At 49.1% G+C, this 25,293-nt stretch overlaps 1 protein-coding gene across 1 annotated transcript; it reads right to left on the bottom strand.

The window, feature by feature from the left end:
• Positions 1-8,392: 8,392 nt before the first annotated feature.
• On the bottom strand, positions 8,393-9,708 carry LOC123123155 (uncharacterized). Its single transcript, XM_044543616.1, has one exon. It carries the CDS (start codon positions 9,626-9,628, stop codon positions 8,525-8,527), a length of 1,104 nt encoding a protein of 367 aa, XP_044399551.1. The 5' UTR covers positions 9,629-9,708; the 3' UTR covers positions 8,393-8,524.
• Positions 9,709-25,293: the final 15,585 nt, after the last annotated feature.

Genomic DNA, 25,293 nt, shown 5'->3' with positions numbered 1-25,293 from the left:
TTTTACCTTATGTGCGGCCGTTTATAAAATCTGAGAGTTGGCCAGTAGTCGGCTTCTGCCCCCATGTAACTAGTACAGGGGTGTTCGGGATGAATCTAAACACTCTTTATCCAAATTTTTGGTCCTTTAAGGAGGTGTTTAGCGCAACGAACAAGGCAATCGGACTATACAACTTTATCACCCTCACTTAGCCATAGAAGTTCTATAATTTTAAATTTTGGCGTAGCCCCTGGTATTCGGAAGGCCGAACTTGGGGTGCTATACACGCCTAAATTGGACAAGGACCGATTCCTCGCCTGACGCGGAAAAAATCTTTAAGGATTTGAAACCTCTCTAACAGCGACCAGCTCTCGCCGCATCATGACAGTCAGTGTTCGGCTTTCTCTACTGAGGTGCTCGTCCGGAAGAACCGGGACACAATCGCAGTAGTTCTCCTGGTGCCACCTTAGCCGTTAGAGCAGAACGTAAGGTAGCAAAACACGGGAGCCGGGCAAACCCAACTATTGACCAAAGACATGATTCGGAGCTGATGCATATAATGCTATAAGTTCGGGGTGCCGCACTGTCAAAAGTGTTCGGACTTTCTTGTCGTGTTATGGGGTACACTGAAGCCCCTAGCGAACTGAACGTACCAGAGTGTACGGGTGCGATTTGTAATAACTAAACAATCAATGAAGAAAGAAAAATAAATGTAGCAATAAGCTGACGCTGTACATTATTTTCCATTGTTATTTGAATGATACGTCAAGTCGTATGTATACAAGTAGTGCGATAAGCAGAATAGGACTATTTGACATGTCCTAACCAAGAGCGAGCTGCGCGTGGGTATGTAAAAACAGGTATAGCGATCGTTATCAGAGACCACCTGGGGATTCCCTCGTACGTCAAAGCTTCTTGCCTCCTTGGTGTTTCCGTCCCGTAATGGGTCCGATAATCAATTTATTGGAAGAGCCTCAAGAAGATAGGGACCTGAAAAACAGGAATGAAGGTGTATGGGTCCTGGTGCGGTTGAGCCGCATTGTGGACCGCATTATAGCTGTGCCTCCGCCTATGCCCATGGTATTTTAAGTGCGTAATTATGTACGCGCAGCACAAATTTCATCGCTTGACTGGGACTAGGACAGAGGCCGGATTGCTAGGCGAGCTCTGGACGGGTCGGATGATTCTGTTGCAGAGTACTTCGGACTCGTTTGACTGTGTCCGGGGGCTTTATTGCCGAATTGGAGGTCTGCCTAAGGAGGCTGCTCTGTACTTCTGCTGCAAGGGCCGCAGTGTGCTCCTCCGTACGGAGGGAGCGCTCTGTGTTTCCATTGACTGTTATAACCCCGCGAGGTCCGGGCATCTTGAGCTTGAGGTAAGCATAGTGCGGCACCGCATTGAATCTAGCAAATGCGGTTCGTCCGAGCAGTGCATGATAGCCACTGCGGAAGGGGACGATATCAAAGATTAACTCCTCGCTTTGGAAGTTGTCCGGAGATCCGAAGACTACTTCCAGTGTGATTGAGCCCGTGCAATAGGCCTCTACACCTGGTATGACACCTTTGAAGGTGGGTTTGGTGGGTTTGATCCTTGAGGGATCGATGCCCATTTTGCGCACTGTATCCTGATAGAGCAGGTTCAGGCTGCTGCCACCGTCCATAAGGACTCGCGTGAGGTGGAATCCGTCAATCATAGGGTCAAGGACCAGTGCGGCCGAACCGCCATGACGGATACTAGTCGGAGGTCCCTGCGATCAAAGGTGATCGGACAAGAGGACCATGGGTTGAACTTTGGGGCGACTGGCTCCATCGCGTAGACGTCCCTTAGTGCACGCTTCCGCTCCCGCTTGGGGATATGGGTGGCGTATATCATATTTACCTTTTTACTTAGGGAGGAAATTTATTCTGTCCACCTGTGTTCGACAGCCGGGGCTCCTCGTCGTCGTCGCTATGCGGCCCCTTTTTCTTGTTTTCGGCATTTAACTTGCCGGCCTGTTTAAATACCCAACATTCTCTGTTGGTGTGGTTGGCTGGTTTATCAGGGGTGCCGTGGATTTGACACGAGCGATCGAGTATGCGGTCTAGGCTGCACGGGCCCGGATTGTTCCTTTTGAATGGCTTCTTCCATTGACCGGACTTGGAGCCACTAAATCCGGCGTTGACGGCCGTGTCTTCGGCGTTATCGCCATTGCTGCGACACTTGTGTCTGTTGCGCCGGGGCTTGCCGTTGCTATCTCTGGCATCTGAGGTGCCAGGATTTCTTGATGTGCTGTTGCTACGAGCTAACCAGCTATCCTCGCCCGCACAAAAGCGGGTCATGAGTGTCGTGAGAGCTGCCATGGATTTCGGCTTCTCTTGGCCAAGGTGTCGGGCAAGCCACTCGTCACGGATGTTATGCTTAAAGGCCGCTAGGGCTTCGGCATCCGGATAGTTGACAATTTGGTTCTTTTTAGTTAGGAACCGAGTCCAGAATTTCCTGGCTGACTCTCCGGGCTGTTGGGTTATGTGGATTAAATCGTCAGCATCCGGTGGCCACACATAAGTGCCCTGGAAGTTATCCAGGAATGCGTCTTCTAGGTTCTCCCAACTACCAATGGAGTTTGCCGGCATACTATTCAGCCAATGTCGAGCCGGTCCCTTTAATTTTAGTGGGAGGTACTTGATGGCATGTAGATCATCGCCGCGGGCCATGTGAATGTGGAGAAGGAAATCTTCGATCCACACCGCGGGGTCTGTTGTCCCATCATATGGTTCGATGTTCACGGGCTTGAACCCTTCTGGGAATTCGTGATCCATTACTTCGTCAGTGAAGCATAGGGGGTGTGCGGCGCCTCTGTGCCGGGCTATATCACGACGCAGTTCAGATTAGTCTGGTCTGCTATATTCGGCCCGGCCGGATTTGTATTTAGTATATCCGACGTGGCAGTCATCGTCACGCGTTGGGGCGCGCCCCCGTGATCCGTAGATCGATCTTGACTGTCCTGCTTTGTTTTCCAATTCGCCTCGCAGGTCCTGCGTGTAGCCCCGGGCCTTCATGTTTTTATTTGCTTGGCAACGGGGTGCGGGCTGGTGTTTGGGCTGATACGCCGCTTTGTCTCGGCCACGAGGTGGCCGGTCAGCCGCATCCTGCGCTGGTAATGTGGGCTCTAATGCTTCATCCTCGAATTGAGGTAACAACCTGCGCCTCGGGTAGCTTTTGGTAGGGCGCTCGAGTCCGTATTCCTCGGCTGCCAGGACCTCAGTCCATCTATCAGTTAGCAGATCTTGATCAGCTTGAAGCTGCTGCTGCTTTTTCTTCAGGCTTTTTGCAGTGGCTATAAGCCGGCGCTTGAAGCGCTCCTGCTCGACGGGATCCTCAGGCACGATAAATTCTTCGTCGCCGAGGCTCACCTCGTCTTCGCAGAGGGGCATGTAATTTTCGTCCTCCGAGTCTCCATCCATTGCCTGTTCATCAGGGCTAGCTTGCCCATCCTCCCGTCCGGCTTGCTCGAAGCTTGGCCGGGCGGGATTGTTTTCGTCTTTGGCGTCATCCAGAGTGCTATTGTCTCCTGTGCCGGTATCGCTATTTTTGCTATGGCGGGGCTTAGAGCGGCGCCGCTGATGCCGACGCTTAGATTGCTTCTCAAGAGGATCACCCTCCGTAGCATCCTTTTGACCCTCGCCATTGTCTCCTTTGGGTGTGTCCACCATATATATGTCATATGATGATGTGGCAGTCCAGCGCCCTGTGGGCAGTGGTTCCTGTTCTTCTCCGGCATCGTCGTCCATACCGTCGATGTCTTCGGAGTCGAAATCGAGCATGTCGGTTAGGTCGTCGACAATGGCTATTAAGTGGGTGGTGGGTGGGTAACGAATTCCTTCGTCGTCCGCTTCCCACTCAAGCCGGACATAGTTTGGCCAAGGGTCTCCTGACAGGGAGAGAGATTTTAATGAGTTTAGCACATCGCCCAAGGGCGAGTGCTAGAAATATCCGCGGAGCTAAACTCCATGATCGGTGCCCAGTCAGGTTCGAGGGGCACGGATGCACGCGGTCCGGAGCCTATGGCTGGAGACGAGTCCAAGGGTTCGATGACACAGACCTCCTTGGAAGTGAGATCTGTGTTCGGCTCTATCGCCGCTAAGTGTGCGGCCTCCGTGGCGGGGTCCATCCACCCGTCCTCGGATGGCACGATCTGCTCCGGATTTAAAGCCAGGGCAGTTGCAGGTGCGATCTCCTGAACACCGTCCGACGGCAGATCTAAGTCATGCTCATCGTGACCGTAGGGTGCACCTGTTATGGGCTCGAATCCCTCAAAGATCAAGTCCCCGCGGATGTCGGCAGTGTAATTCAGGCTTCCGAACCTGACCTGATGGCCAGGGGAATAGCTATCGATCTGCTCCAGATGGCCAAGCGAGTTGGCCCGCAGTGCGAAGCCGCCGAATACGAAGATCTGTCCGGGGAGGAAAATTTCACCCTAGACCGCATCGTTGTAGATGATTGAAGGAGCCATCAAGCCTTATCGTGACGACACAGTGGAACTCTCAATGAAAGCACCAATGTCGGTGTCAAAACCGGCGGATCTCGGGTAGGGGGTCCCGAACAGTGCGTCTAAGGCTAATGGTAACACGAGGCGGGGGACACAATGTTTACCCAGGTTCGGGCCATCTCGATGGAGGTAATACCCTACTTCCTGCTTGATTGATCCTGATGATATGAGTATTACAAGAGTTGATCTATCACGAGATCGTAGAGGCTAAACCCTAGAAGCTATCCTATGATTGTGATTGTTCTTGTCTTACGGACAAAACCCTCCGATTTATATAGACACCGGAGGGGGCTAGGGTTACGCAGAGTCGGTTACAGAGAAGGAGATCTACATATCCGAATTGCCAAGCTTGCCTTCCACGCAAAGGAGAGTCCCACCCGGACACGGGACGAAGTCTTCAACTTGTATCTTCATAGTCCAACAATCCGGCATAAGTATATAGTCCGGCCGTCCGAGGACCCCCTAATCCAGGACTCCCTCAATCAGCAAATATGCTTTCTATTTTATTATATCCTAACACCTTGTATGCATACGTTGCTCCCCCATAAATTTTAGAGTCCGAGGTTGCATGTCCAGCAAGATTATCAAAGCAATCACATGCACGTGCAGGTTCTAAACGCACTTGTTTTCCTTTTACTAGGCCCGATTTGTATTCCTTTCCATAGTATTCTTTAGGCCGAACAACATTCATCTTCATTAGTATATCTCCATCTTGGAAAACGTCTGTAGTCTCATCAACATACGTTATTGTATCATCAACGATCATCTTAGTTAAAATACACGCGGTCGTATCAGAAGGCCTCAGGCGGCCGCAAGGCGAGGAAGAAGCTGGTCGAGACCTTTGGCGGCGCGACTGTATTGCCCCCGCGTCTCCTGAGCGGGGGCGACCCGAGGGGGTGTTTCGGACCTCCTCTTCTTCGGCACGCTCAAGATTAAAGCAGCTTGCTCCGGCGTGCCTACACAACTTTGTGGGTAGTCCTCCCATCGCCGATGGACTCCGCCTTCACATGGATACCAAAATTCCAACTCATCATGGCAGAAAGGGCTACTGCACATAGGGATTTGGAGAGCGATCGATGAATCAATAACATAAGTCTATCCACACGCCTCCCAGTTGAAGACATCAAATAGTTCTTCAAGCTTTTGATGAGCCCACAAGAAGTGAACCTTATTGAAGAGACCGGCGACAAAATCATTTGGAAATTGGAAGCTCACTTCTTCTGAGGAATACTCAGCATCCTCGGTCTACTTCACCCAACCTTTTTATGGCCGGGCTACTTCTGTTGGAACCGCAACCCTCCCTCACTCTCGGCTAGAGGTAGAAGAAGACACAAGACACAAGAAATTTCGGGCCGGCGCACGAACGCCACCGTGGGCGCACGCACGCCCTAATCTTCTTTATCTTTTCAATGGCTACATGGCTGGCTCGGCTCCGATGCATCAACAAGCGGTACAGGGGGTATTTATACCTGGGCTAATACAGGTGCGCACACACGACGCTGCCCACCTCTCTCTGGTGCATGCGTGATCCGCTTGCTCTGGGCGACGCCCACGATGGCTCCAACGTGCACACGACGCGGCGAGCCTCCAACAGAAACGCATGCCCAGCAATTACTGCCTGGAATATCTCCATGACCCAGCTACGCAACTAACAGCCACGCATGCACTAACTAATAGTCTAATCAAGATTACTGCTAACATTCTCCCTCCTAATCTTGAACTCGTGATCATGGGACAGCGCCACACGCCGTCGCAGCCACCATCTTCCCGGCGCACTGACGCCTGCCGCACTGACGGCTTTGTGGCTTCACTCGAGCTCGAACTCGACTCCGGGCACTGCCATTACAACGTACACGGGGGGTTTTATACCCAGGGATGCGCCGGGCACGCACCCACGTCCCAGCCCACGTCGAATGCCCGTCCCGCCCGCTCTGCCCGCGCCCCCTCCGACATGCACGGACACGTCTGGGCGCGGCGAGCCCGCGATGGACCAGCTCAACGCGCACACCCCCGCTCGCCAATGGCCACCCTACACCACGGTCCCGCCGCGCCTGACACGCCTGGCGCGCGCCCATACACGCGCCTGACGCATCCGACACGAGCGCCGCGGCTCTGTGCCACACGCCTCCACCGTTGTCGCGCCGAGCCGCCGTGACGCGCTCGCCGCGCCGTCGTCGTCGTTGAAGCCGCCACCACGCAGGTTCACCGCGACCTCCTCACCGTGCCGCCGCAGCCACCACGCAGCGCCTCGGCGGCCTCCGCGGTCGCCGTACATACGACGTCACCGCCCGCCGGCTCCGCCACACGCCATGACAGCTGCAGCCCCGCCCTCCTCCAGAGGCTGACACACGGCCCGGAGCTCCATCGCGCAGCCACCGGCGAGCGCCGCCATCGCTGCCACGCCTCCGGCACGGCACGCACGCCCAAGACACCAAGCTCTGATACCAAATGTTGGAACCGCATCCCTCCCTCACTCTCGGCTAGAGGTAGAAGAAGACACAAGACACAAGAAATTCTGAGCCGGCGCATGAACGCCGCCGTGGGCGCACGCACGCCCTAATCTTCTTTATCTTTTCAATGGCTACATGGCTGGCTCGACTCTGATGCATCAACAAGCGGTACAGGGGGTATTTATACCCGGGCTAACACAGGTGCACACACACGACGCTGCCCACCTCTCTCTGGTGCATGCGTGGTCCGCTTGCTCTGGCCGACGCCCACGATGCGCTCCAACGTGCGCACGACGCGGCGAGCCTCCAACAGAAACGCATGCCCAGCAACTACTGCCTGGAATATCTCCATGACCCAGCTACGCAACTAACAGCCACGCATGCACTAACTAATAGTCTAATCAAGATCACTGCTAACAACTCCGCTCAACTCAACGCTTTGATTAATTACTACTCAAATGAAGCCAGCGACATGGAACAGCTGTGGGCACTGCCGAAGCAAATTTTTTTTTTTGTGGTTGATCTTTAAAGATTGTGCGTGAACAGCCGACTGGCAATAAATTAGAGGTTGACCAAATTGTGGTTTATGCCAATTGTGCAAAAGGCAGCTGGAATCAGAGGCACATCTTCTTTTCAAGTGTAGATATACAACACACATTCGGAATGAGGTGAAGGCCTGGCTCGGCCCTATGTCGACATTGACGCTTGGAGAAACCTCACTATAGTCAAAGAATTGTGGCTATCCACGATCATCGTTAATGGTAATGCAAGGAAAGGCTTGGCATCTCCTTTTATGCTAGTCTTGTGGAAAATTTGAAATGAGAGCGGGGTCAAGTTTCTTTTGAAATGAGAGATATACTAGAGTTTTGTAGGATCGCTTCATCTATGCTAACCGTAAGATAAAGGCCGATGCCAAACTTTTGGGCTCGCGGGTTCTAAGAATTTGAGATATTTGATGTCGCGAGGTATAAATGTTACATGAAAACCTTAATTCTACTTTTAATGAACCCACTTATACGGGAAAGATTCATCGATGCACTTTGTATGACTGTTGTGTGTGCAATGGTATCCAAGATCAGATTAGAAGTACATATTATGGAAAGGAAGTAGAAATACCAGATCAGAAGTATGTACAATGGAAGGAAAACGAACATTTGTCTATACAAGACATCAAAGATTGTAGATAAATGGTGATAATTTGTTCATTAGTATAGTGCCACATCTTATATGTTAAATTAAAACGGAAAGCCAGTAACAACGTTTACTCAACACTGACAAATATACTCCCTCCGTTCCTAAATTAAGTCTTTTTAGAAATTCCACTATAAACTACATACGGATGTATATAGACATATTCTGTATGTAGTTCATAGTGCAATCTCTAAGAAGACTTATATTTAGAAACGGAGGGAGCAATTAACTATTGGATATAAATAAGTAAACCTATGAGCGTATACCTTATTTGAGATGCGTATGTTTAACGCAGTCTGACACACAATGCACAGTAACTACTGGTATACTCACAAAGCATGCAACTCCCGAACCAGAATCACAGCAGTAGACGTGAGGCTCAAGCAAGCCATCTGCCGACCCCCTGGATGCAGACGCGAAGACAATCCACAACACTAGGCGGACATACCAACTCATCAAGTTCGAGACTACATGTGCTTCCATCCGCAATATTGTACCCCTGAATGTGACCATCACAATCGTGTCCCAGGTAGATTGTATCAGCAGCAACAGATGAAAAGGGGGTCTCGGCTGATACGGAAATCGCGCGACCGATCCCCATGAACACGGCACGCCCGTTGAAGCCCTTGATCGGGACCAGGACCCCAGCTTCCAAATCCACCCTGTAAACATCATACCTCCTTTCATAGCCGCTGTACTGGTATAGGGGGGTCCGGAGCACCAGCATCAACTCCCCACCATTGTCCACCAGCTGGTGGTGGGTGCGCATCATTTGGAAGAGATCACACGACTTGCTCCGGTCAACGACCATATGAAGCCGTGGCGGCTGCTGATCCGAGCTGGTCGTCAGCAGCATGACGCCCCTGTAGTTGGCGCAGTAGAAGCGTCCGGCAAAAGGCATACACGAACTCATGGATCCATTGCCGACCACGGTCCAACTCACATCGTCGGGTTTAGCGACGACAAACCCCTGATTAAAGAAACTGACTGCCACCGTGGAGGCTTCGGCAACAAGGCCCACGCCAGACACACTGATTAATTTTCCCATCTCAAAGCCACAGCTCCAAGATCGATGCTGCTCTGGTGTCAGGAGCGCGGTCATCGGGGGGAGATCGGTGAGCTGGTGTGTGAGAGGGTTAAGCAGGCGGACGACCAGGCTGGGCTCGTGGAGCAGCAGCAGGAGGCCCTCGGGGGTGAGCGCGAGCAACGTGTGCCCGGCAAGCTCCGGGAGGTCCATCCGGATGCACTCGCCGGTAGACACGTTGAGGAAACGATGGCGGCGTGGCCCGGCAAAGGATTTGTCGAGCATGATCCACTGGCGGGGGAGGAAGCGACCGTCCAGGCCGCCGGCGCGCGGGTCTGGCGAGCACCGCCGCCATGGTTGGCACACGGCGCGGAAGCGAACATAGTCGGCCACATCGCTGGCGAGGGCAAGCTCGGCGATCATGCCGGCCGGCCCGTCCCCGAGGTTCGCCCAGTCCATACTGCAGGTTCGTGGGAGATAACTAGGGTCTAGCTAGGGGGCCGCGGCCCGACCGACTGCCGCCGCTTATTTACCTGGAACTCGGGCCGATGGCGTTGCTTTTCTAGGTGGCTCCGGGCCGGGTACATATACTATAGGAAGAGTTGTATTCGTATACGGTATGGTTTGGTCTCGTTCTCATTGTTCCTATCCGCCTTTAAATACTGCTGGAGGACCCTGCAAAAGAAAAAGTAAAAGACAAAATACTGCTGGAGGGCCCTGCAAAAGAGAAAGAAAAATACTGCTGGAGGTGGCGATGTCTTTGACTCCTGGTAACGTACACACATACTCCTAGAGATCGGCAAGCTGCCAAGCCGGTGCTCTGCGCAGCTTCCTTTTTTTCAAAAAAAAAAACTGCGCAGAGCACCGGTTCTCTAAGATCTTTTAGCTCACCTGCCCAAGCTCATCCGTGGTTTCGACTCCGGTGGCAAGCTAGCCCGCAAAAAAAAAATGACTCCGGCAAGCTGTCCTGTGACCCACCTGAACCACCAGGTCCCGAACACCACCGCCAGCTGTCATCTACTGGCGGAGTGTTTGGAGAAGCATCGTGAGAGCAACTCCAAAGGGCCGACCCATTTCGTCCGCCTGCGTTCGTTTGGGTCGGCGCGGACAAAAGTGGAGGCCCAATGCGCCGACCCATACCCAAATCACGTCCGTGTCGCGTCCGCGCCGACGCATTTGCGGCCTAAATTTGCGTCCCAAATTTGTCGGCGCGGACGCTGAACGGACGCTTCGCGCGCCTTCTCGCTGTCCGTGCGTCCCCACATGGCGGCCGTCCAACTACCCGCTACCCACGCGGTCAGCTTAATTTATGACCACGGTCCCACGCGTCAGCGACGGCGCTCGTCCTTTTTTAAGCCGACCGTGCGGCGGGGCCGTCCTCATCCAAACTCGCCGTCCACATCTACCAAGCTTTGCTCCCCCGTCGCCGGCAAACCCTATCCACCACAACCACAGCGAGATGGGCCTCTTCTCCGGCGCCAGCGGCAGCAAGGCCAAGGGCAAGGCCCCCGCACCCCTTTCCCCTCAGAGTTCCTCCCGCCTCTGCCGGCGCCCGTGCCTCGCCGGCAGAGGCTGCGCGTGAACGTGCCAGTGCATCAGGCGGAGTGGCACTGGTTGAAGGAAATATGCCCTAGAGGCAATAATAAAGTTATTATTTATTTCCTTATATCATGATAAAAGTTTATTATTCATGCTAGAATTGTATTAACCGGAAACATAATACTTGTGTGAATACATAGACAAACAGAGTGTCACTAGTATGCCTCTACTTGACTAGCTCGTTGATCAAAGATGGTTAAGTTTTCTAGCCATTGACATGGGTTGTCATTTGATTAACGGGATCACATCATTAGGAGAATGATGTGATTGACTTGACCCATTTCGTTAGCTTAGCACTCGATCGTTTAGTATGTTGCTATTGCTTTCTTCATGACTTATACATGTTCCAATGACTATGAGATTATGCAACTCCCGTTTACCGGAGGAACACTTTGTGTGCTACCAAACGTCACAACGTAACTGGGTGATTATAAAGGTGCTCTACAGGTGTCTCCAAAGGTACTTGTTGGGTTGGCGTATTTCGAGATTAGGATTTGTCACTCCGATTGTCGGAGAGGTATCTCTGGGCCCTCTCGGTAATGCACATCACTTAAGCCTTGCAAGCATTGCAACTAATGAGTTTGTTGCGAGATGATGTATTACAGAACGAGTAAAGAGACTTGCCGGTAACGAGATTGAACTAGGTATTGAGATACCGACGATCAAATCTCGGGCAAGTAACATACCGATGACAAAGGGAACAACGTATGTTGTTATGCGGTCTGACCGATAAAGATCTTCGTGGAATATGTGGGAGCCAATATGAGCATCCAGGTTCCGCTATTGGTTATTGACCAGAGACGTGTCTCGGTCATGTCTACATAGTTCTCGAACCCGTAGGGTCCGCACGCTTAACGTTTCGATGACAGTTATATTATGAGTTTATATGTTTTGATGTACCGAAGGTTGTTCGGAGTCTCGGATGTGATCACGGACATGACGAGGAGTCTCAAAATGGCCGAGACATAAATATTGATATATTGGAAGCCTATGTTTGGATATCGGAAGTGTTCCGGGTTGAAATCGGGATTTTACCGGCGTACCGGGAGGTTACCGGAACCCCCCGGCAACATAATGGGCCTTAGTGGGCCTAGGTGGAAGAGAGGAGAGGCGGCTAGGGCTGGGCCGCGCGCCCCTCCCCCTAGTCCGAATAGGACAAGTAGAAGGGGGCGGCGCCCCCCCTTCCTTCTTCTCCCTCTCCTCTTTCCCCCTCCCAAGTCCTAATCCAACTAGGAAAAGGGGGGAGTAGGACTCCTCCTGGCGTGCCCCGAGGCTGGCCGCACCTCCCCCCTTTGATCCTTTATATACGGGGGCAGGGGGCAGCCCATAGACACAACAATTGATCATTGATCTCTTAGCCGTGTGCGGTGCCCCCCTCCACCATATTACACCTTGATAATATCGTAGCGGTGCTTAGGCGAAGCCCTGCGTCGGTAGAACATCATCGTCGTCACCATGCCGTCGTGCTGACGAAACTCTCCCTCAACACTCGGCTGGATCGGAGTTCACGAGACGTCATCGAGCTGAACGTGTGCTGAACTCGGAGGTGCCGTGCGTTCGGTACTTGATCGGTCGGATCGTGAAGACGTACGACTACATCAACCGCGTTGTGTTAACGCTTCCGCTTTCGGTCTACGAGGGTACGTGGGCAAACACTCTCCCCTCTCGTTGCTATGCATCACCATGATCTTGTGTGTGCGTAGGAATTTTTTTTGAAATTACTACGTTTCCCAACAGTGGCATCCGAGCCTGGTTTTATGCGTTGATGTTATATGCACGAGTAGAACACAAATGAGTTGTGGGCGATATAAGTCATACTGCTTACCAGCATGTCATACTTTGGTTCGGCGGTATTGTTGGATGAAGCGGCCCGGACCGACATTACGCGTACGCTTACGCGAGATTGGTTCTTCCGACGACGTGCTTTGCACAAAGGTGGCCGGCGGGTGTCAGTTTCTCCAACTTTAGTTGAACCGAGTGTGGCTACGCCCGGTCCTTGCGAAGGTTAAAACATCACCAACTTGACAAACTATCGTTGTGGTTTTGATGCGTAGGTAAGAACGGTTCTTGCTCAGCCCGTAGCAGCCACATAAAACTTGCAACAACAAAGTAGAGGACGTCTAACTTGTTTTTGCAGGGCATGTTGTGATGTGATATGGTCAAGGCATCATGCTATATTTTATTGTATGAGATGATCATGTTTTGTAACCGAGTTATCGGCAACTGGCATGAGCCATATGGTTGTCGCTTTATTGTATGCAATGCAATCGCCATGTAATTGCTTTATTTTATCACTAAGCGGTAGCGATAGTCGTAGAAGCAATAGTTGGCGAGACGACAACGATGCTATGATGGAGATCAAGGTGTCGCGCCGGTGACGATGGGGATCATGACGGTGCTTCGGAGATGGAGATCAGAAGCACAAGATGATGATGGCCATATCATATCACTTATTATGATTGCATGTGATGTTTATCTTTTATACATCTTATCTTGCTTTGATTGACGGTAGCATTATAAGATGATCTCTCACTAAATTTCAAGATAAAAGTGTTCTCCCTGAGTATGCACCGTTGCCAAAGTTCGTCGTGCCCAGACACCACGTGATGATCGGGTGTGATAAGCTCTACGTCCATCTACAACGGGTGCAAGCCAGTTTTGCACATGCAGAATACTCAGGTTAAACTTGACGAGCCTAGCATATGCAGATATGGCCTCGGAACACTGAGACCGAAAGGTCGAGCGTGAATCATATAGTAGATATGATCAACATAGTGATGTTCACCATTGAAAACTACTCCATTTCACGTGATGATCGGTTATGGTTTAGTTGATTTGGATCACGTGGTCACTTAGATGATTAGAGGGATGTCTATCTAAGTGGGAGTTCTTAAGTAATATGATTAATTGAACTTAAATTTATCATGAACTTAGTACTTGATAGTATCTTGCTTGTCTATGTTGATTGTAGATAGATGGCCCGTGTTGTTGTTCCGTTGAATTTTAATGCGTTCCTTGAGAAAGCAAAGTTGAAAGATGATGGTAGCAATTACACGGACTGGGTCTGTAACTTGAGGATTATCCTCATTGCTGCACAGAAGAATTACGTCCTGGAAGCACCGCTGGGTGCCAGGCCTGGTGCAGGAGCAACACCAGATGTTATGAACGTCTGGCAGAGCAAAGCTGATGACTACTCGATAGTTCAGTGTGCCATGCTTTACGGCTTAGAACCGGGTCTTCAACGACGTTTTGAACGTCATGGAGCATATGAGATGTTCCAGGAGTTGAAGTTAATATTTCAAGCAAATGCCCGGATTGAGAGATATGAAGTCTCCAATAAGTTCTACAGCTGCAAGATGGAAGAGAATAGTTCTGTCAGTGAGCATATACTCAAAATGTCTGGGTATAACAATCACTTGATTCAACTAGGAGTTAATCTTCCGGATGATAACGTTATTGACAGAATTCTTCAATCACTGCCACCAAGCTACAAGAGCTTCGTGATGAACTATAACATGCAAGGGATGGATAAGACGATTCCCGAGCTCTTCGCAATGCTAAAGGCTGCGGAGGTAGAAATCAAAAAGGAGCATCAAGTGTTGATGGTCAATTAGACCACTAGTTTCAAGAAAAAGGGCAAAGGGAAGAAGAAAGGGAACTTCAAGAAGAACAGCAAGCAAGTTGCTGTTCAGGAGAAGAAACCCAAATCTGGACCTAAGCCTGAGACTGAGTGCTTCTATTGCAAGCAGACTGGTCACTGGAAGCGGAACTGCCCCAGGTATTTGGCGGATAAGAAGGATGGCAAGGTGAACAAAGGTATATGTGATATACATGTTATTGATGTGTACCTTACTAGAGCTCGCAGTAGCACCTGGGTATTTGATACGGGTTCTGTTGCTAATATTTGCAACTAGAAACAGGGACTACGGATTAAGCGAACACTGGCCAAGGACGAGGTGACGATGCGCGTGGGAAACGGTTCCAAAGTCGATGTGATCGCCGTCGGCACGCTACCTCTACATCTACCTTTGGGATCAGTATTAGACCTAAATAATTGTTATTTGGTGCCAGCGTTGAGCATGAACATTATATCTGGATCTTGTTTGATGCGAGACGGTTATTCATTTAAATCAGAGAATAATGGTTGTTCTATTTATATGAGTAATATCTTTTATGGTCATGCACCCTTGAAGAGTGGTCTATTTTTAATGAATCTCGATAGTAGTGATACACATATTCATAATGTCGAAGCCAAAAGATGCAGAGTTGATAATGATAGTGCAACTTATTTGTGGCACAGCCGTTTAGGTCATATCGGTGTAAAGCGCATGAAGAAACTCCATACTGATGGACTTTTGGAATCACTTGATTATGAATCACTTGGTACTTGCGAACCGTGCCTCATGGGCAAGATGACTAAAATGCCGTTCTCCGGAACTATGGAGAGAGCAACAGATTTGTTGGAAATCATACATACAGATGTATGTGGTCCGATGAATATTGAGGCTCGTGGCGGATATCGTGATTTTCTCACCTTCACAGATGATTTGAGCAGATATGGGTATATCTACTTAATGAAACATAAGTCTGAAACATTTGAAAAGTTCAAAGAATTTCAGAGTGAAGTTGAAAATCATCGTAACAAGAAAATAAAGTTTCTACGATCAGATCGTGGAGGAGAATATTTGAGTTACGAGTTTGGTCTACATTGGAAACAATGCGGAAAAGTTTCGCAACTGATGCCAACCGGAACACCACAACGTAATGGTGTGTCCGAACGTCGTAATCGTACTTTACTAGATATGGTGCGATCTATGATGTCTCTTACTGATTTACCGCTATCGTTTTGAGGTTATGCTTTAGAGACGGCTGCATTCACGTTAAATAGGGCACCATCGAAATCCGTTGAGACGACGCCTTATGAACTGTGGTTTGGCAAGAAACCAAAGTTGTCGTTTCTTAAAGTTTGGGGCTGCGATGCTTATGTGAAGAAGCTTCAACCTGATAAGCTCAAACCTAAATCGGAGAAATGTGTCTTCAGAGGATACCCAAAGGAGACTGTTGGGTACACCTTCTATCACAGATCCGAAGGCAAGACATTTGTTGCTAAGAATGGATCCTTTCTAGAGAAGGAGTTTCTCTCGAAAGAAGTGAGTGGGAGGAAAGTAGAACTTGATGAGGTAACTGTACCTGCTCCCTTATTGGAAAATAGTTCATCACAGAAACCGGTTCCTATGACGCCTACACCAATTAGTGAGGAAGTTAATGATGATGATCATGGAACTTCAGATCAAGTTGTTACTGAACCTCGTAGGTCAACCAGGGTAAGATCCGCACCAGAGTGGTACGGTAATCCTGTTCTGGAGGTTATGTTACTAGACCATGACGAACCTACGAACTATGAAGAAGCGATGGTGAGCCCAGATTCCGCAAAATGGCTTGAGGCCATGAAATCCGAGATGGGATCCATGTATGAGAACAAAGTATGGACTTTGGTTGACTTGCCCGATGATCGGCAAGCCATTGAAAATAAATGGATCTTCAAGAAGAAGACTGACGCTGACGGTAATGTTACTGTCTATAAAGCTCGACTTGTTGCGAAAGGTTTTCGACAAGTTCAAGGGATTGACTACGATGAGACCTTCTCACCCGTAGCGGTGCTTAAGTCTGTCCGAATCATGTTAGCAATTGCCGCATTTTATGATTATGAAATTTGGCAAATGGATGTCAAAACTGCATTCCTGAATGGATTTCTGGAAGAAGAGTTGTATATGATGCAACCGGAAGGTTTTGTCGATCCAAAGGGAGCTAACAAAGTGTGCAAGCTCCAGTGATCCATTTATGGACTGGTGCAAGCCTCTCGGAGTTGGAATAAATGTTTTGATAGTGTGATCAAAGCATTTGGTTTTGTACAGACTTTTGGAGAAGCCTATATTTACAAGAAAGTGAGTGGGAGCTCTGTAGCATTTCTGATATTATATGTGGATGACATATTGCTGATTGGAAATGATATAGAATTTCTGGATAGCATAAAGGGATACTTGAATAAGAGTTTTTCAATGAAAGACCTCGGTGAAGCTGCGTATATATTGGGCATCAAGATCTATAGAGATAGATCAAGACGCTTAATTGGACTTTCACAAAGCACATACCTTGACAAAGTTTTGAAGAAGTTCAAAATGGATCAAGCAAATAAAGGGTTCTTGCCTGTGTTACAAGGTGTGAAGTTGAGTAAGACTCAATGCCCGACCACTGCAGAAGATAGAGAGAAGATGAAAGATGTTCCCTATGCTTCAGCCATAGGCTCTATCATGTATGCAATGCTGTGTACCAGACCTGATGTGTGCCTTGCTATAAGTCTGGCAGGAAGGTACCAAAGTAATCCAGGAGTGGATCACTGGACAGCGGTCAAGAACATCCTGAAATACCTGAAAAGGACTAAGGATATGTTTCTCGTTTATGGAGGTGACAAAGAGCTCATCGTAAATGGTTACGTCGATGCAAGCTTTGACACTGATCCGGACGATTCTAAATCGCAAACCGGATACGTGTTTACATTGAACGGTGGAGCTGTCAGTTGGTGCAGTTCTAAACAAAGCGTCGTGGCGGGATCTACGTGTGAAGCGGAGTACATAGCTGCTTCGGAAGCAGCAAATGAAGGAGTCTGGATGAAGGAGTTCATATCCGATCTAGGTGTCATACCTAGTGCATCTGGTCCAATGAAAATCTTTTGTGACAATACTGGTGCAATTGCCTTAGCAAAGGAATCCAGATTTTACAAGAGAACCAAGCACATCAAAAGACGCTTCAATTCCATCCGGGATTAAGTCCAGGTGGGAGACATAGAAATTTACAATATACATACGGATCTGAATGTTGCAGACCCGTTGACTAAGCCTCTTCCACGAGCAAAACATGATCAGCACCAAGGCTCCATGGGTGTAAGAATCATTACTGTGTAATCTAGATTATTGACTCTAGTGCAAGTGGGAGACTGAAGGAAATATGCCCTAGAGGCAATAATAAAGTTATTATTTATTTCCTTATTTCATGATAAATGTTTATTATTCATGCTAGAATTGTATTAACCGGAAACATAATACTTGTGTGAATACATAGACAAACAGAGTGTCACTAGTATGCCTCTACTTGACTAGCTCGTTGATCAAAGATGGTTAAGTTTCCTAGCCATTGACATGGGTTGTCATTTGATTAACGGGATCACATCATTAGGAGAATGATGTGATTGACTTGACCCATTTCGTTAGCTTAGCACTCGATCGTTTAGTATGTTGCTATTGCTTTCTTCATGACTTATACATGTTCCTATGACTATGAGATTATGCAACTCCCGTTTACCGGAGGAACACTTTGTGTGCTACCAAACGTCACAACGTAACTGGGTGATTATAAAGGTGCTCTACAGGTGTCTCCGAAGGTACTTGTTGGGTTGGCGTATTTCGAGATTAGGATTTGTCACTCCGATTGTCGGAGAGGTATCTCTGGGCCCTCTCGGTAATGCACATCACTTAAGCCTTGCAAGCATTGCAACTAATGAGTTTGTTGCGAGATGATGTATTACAGAACGAGTAAAGAGACTTGCCGGTAACGAGATTGAACTAGGTATTGAGATACCGACGATCGAATCTCGGGCAAGTAACATACCGATGACAAAGGGAACAACGTATGTTGTTATGCGGTCTGACCGATAAAGATCTTTGTAGAATATGTTGGAGCCAATATGAGCATCCAGGTTCCGCTATTGGTTATTGACCAGAGACGTGTCTCAGTCATGTCTACATAGTTCTTGAACCCGTAGGGTCCGCACGCTTAACGTTTCGATGACAGTTATATTATGAGTTTATATGTTTTGATGTACCGAAGGTTATTCGGAGTCTCGGATGTGATCACGGACATGACGAGGAGTCTCGAAATAGTCGAGACATAAAGATTGATATATTGGAAGCTTATGTTTGGATATCGGAAGTGTTCCGGGTTGAAATCGGGATTTTACCAGAGTACCGGGAGGTTACCGGAACCCCCCGGCAACATAATGGGCCTTAGTGGGCCTAGGTGGAAGAGAGGAGAGGCGGCTAGGGCTGGGCCGCGCCCCCCTCCCCCCTAGTCTGAATAGGACAAGGAGAAGGGGGCGGCGCCCCCCTTCCTTCTTCTCCCTCTCCTCTTTCCCCCCTCCCAAGTCCTAATCCAACTAGGAAAAGGGGGGGAGTCCTACTCCCGGTGGGAGTAGGACTCCTCCTGGCGCGCCCCAAGGCTGGCCGCACCTCCCCCCTTTGATCCTTTATATACGGGGGCAGGGGGCAGCCCATAGACACAACAATTGATCATTGATCTCTTAGCCGTGTGCGGTGCCCCCTCCACCATATTACACCTCGATAATATCGTAGCGGTGCTTAGGCGAAGCCTTGCGTCGGTAGAACATCATCATCGTCACCACGCCGTCGTGCTGACGAAACTCTCCCTCAACACTCGGCTGGATCGGAGTTCGAGGGACGTCATCGAGCTGAACGTGTGCTGAACTCGGAGGTGCCGTGCGTTCGGTACTTGATCGGTCGGATCGTGAAGACGTACGACTACATCAACCGCGTTGTGTTAACGCTTCCGCTTTCGGTCTACGAGGGTACGTGGACAAACACTCTCCCCTCTCGTTGCTATGCATCACCATGATCTTGTGTGTGCGTAGGAATTTTTTTTTAAATTACTTTGTTTCCCAACACTGGCAGCACCGCCAGCCTCTGCCGTATCCCGACATGACCCTGCCGCACGACTGGCATCTGGATCCAGATAGGATCCCAGTGCTGGCGGCGCCGCGGACGGCTCGGGCTCACGCGGAGGAGGTGCGGCGCCGGCGGGCGCTGCTGATGCCGGAGCAGCGCCGTGAGGCCGCCTACGCATCCGACTTACTCAACTGGGCAAGGTGGTTCACCTTCGAGCACGAGGAGGCGAGGCGACGGGGCGTGCGCAAGGTCGACCGGAGCTCGCCGCCTGCCGGCGCTCGTCGTCCGCGAGGAGGACCAGGCGGCGGAGGACGCCTACCAGGCGGCCCTTGCGGCCGTCTACCGCGAGAGCGGGGAGGACGAGCGGCGCAGGGCGGAGGCGGCGGAGGAAGAGGAGGCTCGGTACGAGGCGGCAATGGCGCGGGCACTTGCCCTCTCCGCGGCGGGCGACAGCGTGGTGCCGCCGGTGGCTCCGCCGTCCCCTATCAAGCTGGAGTCGTCCCCCATCGAGCGCTACTCCTGGACGGGAGTAGTGGGCGAGTGGGTACGCGCGCCGCCGGTCTGGATGGGAGCGACGCCGGCGCAGGAGGCGACGTACCTCGAGCACTGGCGCCAGATCCGGGTGGCCGAGGAGCGCCGCGATGGCGAGTACCTCGAGAAGCTCGAGCGCGACCTTGAGGAGGAGCAGCGCGAGGCCGAGGAGGCGCGCCGGGCCGCCGCTGCACAGGCGGCCGCACACCCCCCCCCCCCCCCCCAGCGCCGGCACTGCCTGCGCCCGACATGATGGCGCTCTGGAACACGACGTTCGCCTGGGCCGGGCAGGCGCCGGCGCTCATCGACCTCACGGACCCCGAGGATGACGACGCCTAGGGCAGCGCGCCGCCTCGTAGTTTAGGTTGTTTTTATTTTTTTAATGCAAATGTGCACGCGTGGACTCTCGCCGGCCTTCGTGGTCGGCTTTAATGTTTAATTAATGCTGTTTTTTTAATATGCATGCATTTATTTTTTTCTAGCGCCGTCAAAATGGGCCAGGCCAGCGTTGGGCGCACGCGCCGACCCAAACACGGAAGCGGACATCCGTGTCCGCCTGGCTGACCCAAACGGACAAAAAGCGGACAAAATCGCCGTCCGTTTGGGTCGGCCCGTTGGAGTTGCTCTGAGGAGCGGCGGCGGCGGCGAGGTACTGCTGCTGGTCTAGCATGGAGAGGATCTTGTTCGACTCTCCCTCAGCCCCCTCCTCACGCAGCAGGTCCCCGAGGATGGCCGCCAGGTAGCCGGTCAAAGGTGGAGTGGATCTCGTTGGGGAGATTTGTGTGAGAGGTGAGATTAATGAGATCGATTTTTTTGAAAAAAATACATGCTCAAATATTCTCAAAACAATTGTAGACACACATCAATATTTGATGTACAATCTCAAAAAGTTTCAGTTCCTAATTCAACCTGCAATGATAGAAACAAAAAAGACAAAATCGGATGTGAATAGTGTCAAAGTACTGTTCTCTCAAAGTTGCCGCTATTCACATTCAAATTTGTCTTTTTTGATTCTCTAAATGTACATTGAGTTTTGAGCTGATTTTTTTGGAGTTCAGACATACCCTATAGGGATGCTGTCGAATAATTTCAGATTTTTTTCAAAAAGTCTAAATATGAATATTTGAGATTGATCTCACGATCTAGAAGTCTTCCCCGATCTCGCGCGGGCTGGACATGAGGAGGAAGGTTGGAATGGTGGGTGGGTTTCGGCTGGGTGGGGATTGACCTGCTTTTTTCCTCTTTTTGGTCCGGTTCCTGTTAAAATACCGGGAACAAACCAGAAGAAAAAACTAAATCGAAAATAAAGCGTCAATGTGGCAAGCCTAGCCAGCGCTAAAATTGATAGATGAGGTAAATTGTGCCATGGGGGTAAAATGTGAAAGGAATCTTTAAATAAGTGGTAAAAAATTGACTGTTTGTCATTTTTGGGGTAATTTCTGTCACTTGGGTCCATTTTGGGGGTAAAAATGAAATTGACACATTCGCTAAATATATGTTCAGCCGTAAACTTGTGATCTTGAATGTTTTTTCCTTCAGATTATTGTCATGAAGGATTATTCAAAAACGATGCATCAGGGTATTAGTAACTTTCATGCCACGCATTTCAGCTAGCAGGTTGATATCTCAACATTTCTCCATTCAAGTCATTTTCCATATTGTTATTAATGTAGATTTGTATAGTAAGAATGATTTTCTGATTATATTTTATTTCATATCAGATTATTTGGAATAATTTAGATTGTTCATCAGATACTATGAAGGCAAAATGTATTGAAGCTTGGACATCCTGAACATCCAAATAAAAAAAGACTGGACATTTCCCCAAGTATACCATCCTTCTAGTCAAATTTTTTTTATCAGTCCTTCTGGGCAATTTAACAGACATGTCCACAATCTACTTTTATCACCTCATGTTACATGTGAAAGTGACCCTCGTGCGGGAAGATTTAAGTACAGGTGTGATAGTGAGTTTAAAGTAAGCTTGCAGTAAAAAAATTGAAGGACAATGTTTAACAAAAGTGACAGAACTGAGTTGACATGAGTGGATGCAGTTTCTGCTTAGAACATTTGGAAGAGAGGCTGAAAGCTACTTCGATGCATTATCTGAATATAATAGGCTGGGGTTGTCAATTTCGTCTTAGATATAGCGAGGGTTGTAGACGAAAATGCCTTTCGGTGGACGGGCTCATCGGTGGACTTTTAGAAAAGAACATTTTTCCAAATCGCAAATAATAATCAAAAAATTGTACATACACAAATACACATATGACACGTTCAAGAAAATTTTCATGCTAATATACCTTCATATGTAGCTTACAGATCGAAGTTATGGTGTCTGGCGTGGGCCTGGTTGCATCGACTCTGCTCAGGAGTCCAGGACTCAGGAGCGCGGTCATCGGCGGGAGATCGGTGAGCTAGCGCGTGAGTAGGTTCAGCAGGCTGACGACCAGGGTGGGCTCGTGGAGCAGCAGCAGGAGGCCTTTGGGGGTGACTGCGAGCAGCGTGTGCCCGGCGAGCTCCGGGAGGTCCGTCCGGATGCACTCTCCAGTAGACACGTTGAGGAAACGATGGCGGCGTGGTCCGGTATATGCCTTGTCGAGCATGATCCATTAGCGGGGGAGGAAGCGACCGTCCAGGCCGCCGGCGCGCGGGTCCGGCAAGCACCGCCGCCAGGGCCGGCACACGGCACGGAAGTGGACATAGTCGGCCACGTCGCTAGCGAGGGCAAGCTCGGCGATCACGCCGGCCGGCCCGTACCCGAGGTCCGCCGCCCAGTCTCTTGTGTCGCTTCGTGGAAGAAAGTCGACGAGGGGACGCGGTCGCTTTGCGGGGCTCGGGAGGCCGCCATCCGACCGACCGTATCCGTTGGAATCACGGGGCGATGGTCTGGTGCTTTTCTACGCGTAGCTCTCCATATGGACTATGGAGAGTCGTATTCGGATCCTAAAAAAGAGTCATATTCGGATATGGTAGAGCCAACCATATGGTCTGTCCAGGTTGTGTGTCTAGGAACTCTCCTACCTCATTTTCATTCATGTTAATAGGGATGAGCTCACTTTTACTATAGTGATTCTCATGCCAGAGATACTCTCAAAACAAGAGAGAACCATCTTAAGATTCCTAGTATGTTCCAGGTTTTTATCTAAAAACAATATGGTGTCATCAGCATATTGAAGGCATATAATCCCTCCTGGACAGATCTCAGTGCATAGCCCCTCTATCAACTTATGATCTGCTGCTTTCGTCAACATCCTAGTAAGCTTAGAAGAATACCTTGGGATACCACTTCACTATGATAAGCTTAGAAGAGAAGACATTCAACCACTTATTGATAAGATCATGAAAAGGATTGCTGGGTGGAGAGAGAAACTTCTCTCTTATAAAGGAAGGGTTGTCCTCATCAAGGCATGTCTAGCCAGCATACATGTATACCTGCTTTTTTTCTTTAAATTCCCTAAATGGGCCATAGATCTTATTAATACTCAAATGGCAAACTGTCTGTGGAATGATTTTGAAGGACACAGAAAATTGCATTTGGCTAACTGGAAAATGGTCTGTATGAAAAAGGAATTTGGGGGGCTTGGCATCCCAAATCTCCAAGAGGTTAACCTTTGCCTATTAGGATCTTGGGTTAAAAGATATACTATGAGGGGGAAGGGAAACCCTGGAGGATGATGATAGATCAGAAATATATGAGAGGCAAAAATAATGTCTTTACCCCTAACACCTCCACCAGTATCTCTAGGTTTTGGAAAGGGGTAAAATCCATCATCCAAGCTTTGAAATTTGGTTATAGATGGAAAATAGGAGTAGGAGATAAAATCAGGTTTTGGAAGGACACTTGGTTTGGCACCTCCCCTCTAGCAGTTCAATTCTGGCATATTTACATGATTTGCAATGAGCAAAATAAAAGTGTCAGAGAGATCCGGGATGGTGAAACCCTGGAACTGACTTTTGGAGGAATTTTGACAATAAAATGATGGAACAATGGCATCAGCTGGTGGAGATTGCTAGATAGATCAACTTCAATAGTGATCCTGATGCTCTTATATGGCAACTTGAAAAGAAGGGAGTGTACTCTTCTAGCTCTTTGTACCATGTGATTAACTTTAGAGGTGTGCAACCTCTGTTCCTACCAGCTGTTTGGAAACTTGCAGTGCCACCTAAGATTCGTGTCTTCCTTTGGTTGTTTTCTCAAAACACGCTTATGACTAGAGACAATCTGAGGAAAAGACACATAATCAAACCGCTAGAATGTGTTTTCTGTACTGAGCATGAGACAAATCACCACTTATTTTTTGACTGTGTTGTAGCCAGGAATATTTGGTCTTTTGTCAGTCTTTTCTTCCAAAAGGATCTGGGCACAAACTAGTCTGTGGCTCGCTTTTGGATTTCTAATAAAAAGAATTTAGCTTTGAATGTAGTTAGCTCTGCTGTCCTATGGTGTTTATGGAAATATAGGAACTCTATGATTTTTGTAGAAGACTATAGGATGCAACTCAATTGTATTCCATCGGAGTCGGTTACAATATATACAGGTGGTGTCTTGCGTGACAAGCCAACTAACCCTACAATATCTCTAGAGATCAATCGATACAAGGCTAGAGATAATAGGAGAATCAGTCGGAAATAAATACAAAGACATCACGTTTCAACACCCCCCGCAGTCGAAGCGTCGGCGTCGGCGATGCAAAGACTGGAACGAAACTTCTGGAATGCAGCGGTAGGCAATCCCTTGGTCATGATGTCGGCAAACTGTTGAGTGCTCGGAACATGAAGAACACGAAGCTGACCCAACTGAACTTTCTCGCGCACAAAGTGAACATTGAGCTCAATGTGTTTGGTGCGCTTGTGCTGCACCGGATTAGCCGCGAGATAGGTGGCCGACACGTTGTCACAGAAGACCAAAGTAGCCTTCGGAAGAGAAATCCGAAGCTCGCCGAGAAGATGACGAAGCCAACAAGTCTCCGCAACGACGTTGGCGACAGTGTTGGAAATATGCCCTAGAGGCAATAATAAAATGGTTATTATTGTATTTCCTTGTTCATGATAATTGTCTATTGTTCATGCTATAATTGTATTAACTAGAAACCGTAATACATGTGTGAATACATAGACCACAACATGTCCCTAGTAAGCCTCTAGTTGAATAGCTCGTTGATCAATAGATGGTTATGGTTTCCTGACCATGGACATTGGATGTCATTGATAAAGGGATCACATCATTAGGAGAATGATGTGATGGACAAGACTCAA

The sequence above is a fragment of the Triticum aestivum genome, chromosome 5D, assembly GCF_018294505.1.
Source record: "Triticum aestivum cultivar Chinese Spring chromosome 5D, IWGSC CS RefSeq v2.1, whole genome shotgun sequence".
Classification (NCBI taxonomy): domain Eukaryota; kingdom Viridiplantae; phylum Streptophyta; class Magnoliopsida; order Poales; family Poaceae; genus Triticum; species Triticum aestivum.
Note: the sequence above shows the minus strand (reverse complement) of the source record. Positions and strands in the feature narration are given on the sequence as shown.

What these genes read in the sequence shown, in the direction of transcription:
- LOC123123155 (XM_044543616.1), bottom strand. Translation starts at nt 9,628, where the DNA reads ATGGACTGGGCGAACCTCGGGGACGGGCCGGCCGGCATGATCGCCGAG.